We start from the raw sequence: 2,939 nt of genomic DNA, 5'->3' as shown, positions 1-2,939 counted from the left end.
ATTGTTGGTATATGTTGTTGCTGCCAGGTGTATTATAAGTGTGAAAAAGATCTTCTGGCAATTGTTGGTATATGTTGTTGCTGCCAGGTGTATTATAAGTGTGAAAGAGATCTTCTGGCAATTGTTGGTATATGTTGTTGCTGCCAGGTGTATTATAAGTGTGAAAAAGATCTTCTGGCAATTGTTGGTATATGTTGTTGCTGCCAGGTGTATTATAAGTGTGAAAAAGATCTTCTGGCAATTGTTGGTATATGTTGTTGCTGCCAGGTGTGTTATAAATGTGAAAGAGATCTTCTGGCAATTGTTGGTATATGTTGTTGCTGCCAGGTGTATTATAAATGTGAAAGAGATCTTCTGGCAATTGTTGGTATATGTTGTTGCTGCCAGGTGTATTATAAGTGTGAAAGAGATCTTCTGGCAATTGTTGGTATATGTTGTTGGTGCTGATGATATTTTGTCACATGTAAAATATTGCTCTTTTTCAAAGTTAATATATGTTGTTGCTGCCAGGTGTATTATAAGTGTGAAAAAGATCTTCTGGCAATTGTTGGTATATGTTGTTGCTGCCAGGTGTGTTATAAATGTGAAAGAGATCTTCTGGCAATTGTTGGTATATGTTGTTGCTGCCAGGTGTATTATAAATGTGAAAGAGATCTTCGGGCAATTGTTGGTATATGTTGTTGCTGCCAGGTGTATTATAAGTGTGAAAGAGATCTTCTGGCAATTGTTGGTATATGTTGTTGGTGCTGATGATATTTTGTCACATGTAAAATATTGCTCTTTTTCAAAGTTAAATATGTTATTGCAGGCACCTGTGGATCGGAGCAAATGGTCGCCGCTGTGTATCCGATATACTTTGTTTCACCTGGTTACCCGTTTGTTTACCCAAACAATCTTAATTGTGTTTGGACAATTGAAGCTGCTGCCGGATATCGGTAAGTTGGTTGAGGTTGGTTGGGTTTTGTTTAATTTAAATTTCTTTTTGTTCTAGAATTGCTTTCACATTTGTATCGATTGATATTGAAAACATTGATTCTTGTAACTTTGACTTCGTTAAAATATATGAAGGTGAGTTATTATTATTTGTGTGATAATATATAACACTTGTGTACTAGGTCCCACTGTTGGGTCTACTTTGCAAGGAAGATACTGTGGTAAACAACCACCCTCTACGATATATTCCATGGATAACTACCTGACAATACAAATGGTAACAGATGGTAGTGTGGGGTACCCGGGGTTTAATGCATCGTACCAACAAGCTTGTGGGGGGTTTATAAGAGGTGACGTGGGTGCCATAACTTCACCTAACTACCCCAATAACTACCCACCAAACACTTTCTGTGAATGGACGGTTAGTATTACAAGATTAAATTGTTCAAATAGTTTTTACTGGTAGCGTGTTTTAACAACTGTAGTTTTGTTGTTAATTCTCTTCATTGTTTAATCTACGTTATTAATAAACATACATTTTACGCTCTACTAGATCGTAGCCACCATCGGAACCAACATATCTATCAACTTTGATCAAACATTTGATATTCGTAACAATGATGATCAACTATGTAACAATGGGGATTATATTCAGGTGATTGTTCATGCTTTGTTTGGTTTGTTATGTAACAATGGTCATTCAGTTGTTGAATGGACGGCACGGCGATTCCCCTCCTTTGGCACCAAACCACGGGGACGGAAATGGAAAATATTGCGGCAACACTGCACCTTTGGATCTTGCAACACTGGGCAATGGTTTGTTCGTTCGATTCAGTTCAAATAGTAAGACAGCTGGTGGAGGGTTTAGATTAACCTATTCCTCACAAGAGGGAGCATGTGGGGCAGTGCTTACGCTTACGGACCAATTTACAGCGAGTTCATTCACATCTCCTAATTATCCAAATGTAAGTTGTTTATTAACCCATGTTTACATTTACCCCATGTTTACATTTACCCCATGTTTACATTTACCCCATGTTTATATTTACCTCATGTTTATATTTACCCTTGTTTATATTTACCCTTGTTTATATTTACTCATGTTTATTAACCCATGTTACCCCAGGGTTACCCAACTGCCATTGATTGTTACTGGATCATCAGCGCTCCACCAACTGAGTCCGTTCAACTTGATTTCACAGATTTCAATATTCAGTCCCATCCACAGTAAGATGACGGTGCCGTGGCTGTGGTTATGGTGCCGTGGCTGTGGTTACGGTGCCGTGGTTGTGGTTACGGTGCCATGGTTGTGGTTACGGTGCCGTGGCTGTGGTTACGGTGCCGTGGCTGTGGTTATGGTACCGTGGCTGTGGTTACGGTGCTGTGGTTGTGCTTACGGTGTCGTGGCTGTGGTTACGGTGCCGTGGCTGTGGTTACGGTGCCGTGGCTGTGGTTACGGTGCTGTGGTTGTGGTTATGGTGCCGTGGCTGTGGTTATGGTGCCGTGACTATGGTTACGGTGCCGTGGCTGTGGTTAGCATCTTTGTTCTGGCAGGTGCGACAAAGATTACGTTCTTGTGATAAACGGTCACACGGGAAACGAGGAAATATTGGGAAAGTTTTGCGGCACCGAGATCCCACCCACTGTTAAATCCACAGGGAGCGATATGACTGTTCGATTACGAAGCGATGAAGCGACAACTTTGGGAGGGTTTGATGTGGTTTACAAGATAGGTGCGTTGCTGTTGTTGTTGGTTTGGTCTACTTTGGATTAAATGTTTATTATTCTAGCTGAATGTGGGGGAACACTGATTGGTGTTGGGGGGGTTATTATGTCGCCCAACTATCCAATGGATTATCCAAACTCACAAAGTTGTCAATGGGTTGTCCGTGGACCAGCATATCATTTTATCAACTTTGAGTTTAATGCATTACAACTCAACAATACTGAGGGTGGATGCGACGATTATGTTGAGTTCACAAGCTATAATTTCTCTTGGTAAATTT

The 2,939-nt window shown here is 40.6% G+C and overlaps 1 protein-coding gene across 1 annotated transcript; it reads left to right on the top strand.

Moving 5' to 3' along the window:
* Positions 1-791: 791 nt before the first annotated feature.
* LOC113475490 (cubilin-like) lies at positions 792-2,931 on the top strand (the record flags this gene model as incomplete). Its single annotated transcript, XM_026839667.1, has 8 exons — positions 792-935; positions 992-1,068; positions 1,116-1,354; positions 1,487-1,588; positions 1,638-1,898; positions 2,060-2,160; positions 2,488-2,666; positions 2,724-2,931. Coding segments are annotated over exons 1-8 (1,274 nt in total), but the record flags the coding sequence as incomplete, so codon positions are not given.
* Positions 2,932-2,939: the final 8 nt, after the last annotated feature.

This window comes from Ciona intestinalis, unplaced genomic scaffold (assembly GCF_000224145.3).
Source record: "Ciona intestinalis unplaced genomic scaffold, KH HT000626.1, whole genome shotgun sequence".
Classification (NCBI taxonomy): Eukaryota; Metazoa; Chordata; class Ascidiacea; order Phlebobranchia; family Cionidae; genus Ciona; species Ciona intestinalis.
Note: the sequence above shows the minus strand (reverse complement) of the source record. Positions and strands in the feature narration are given on the sequence as shown.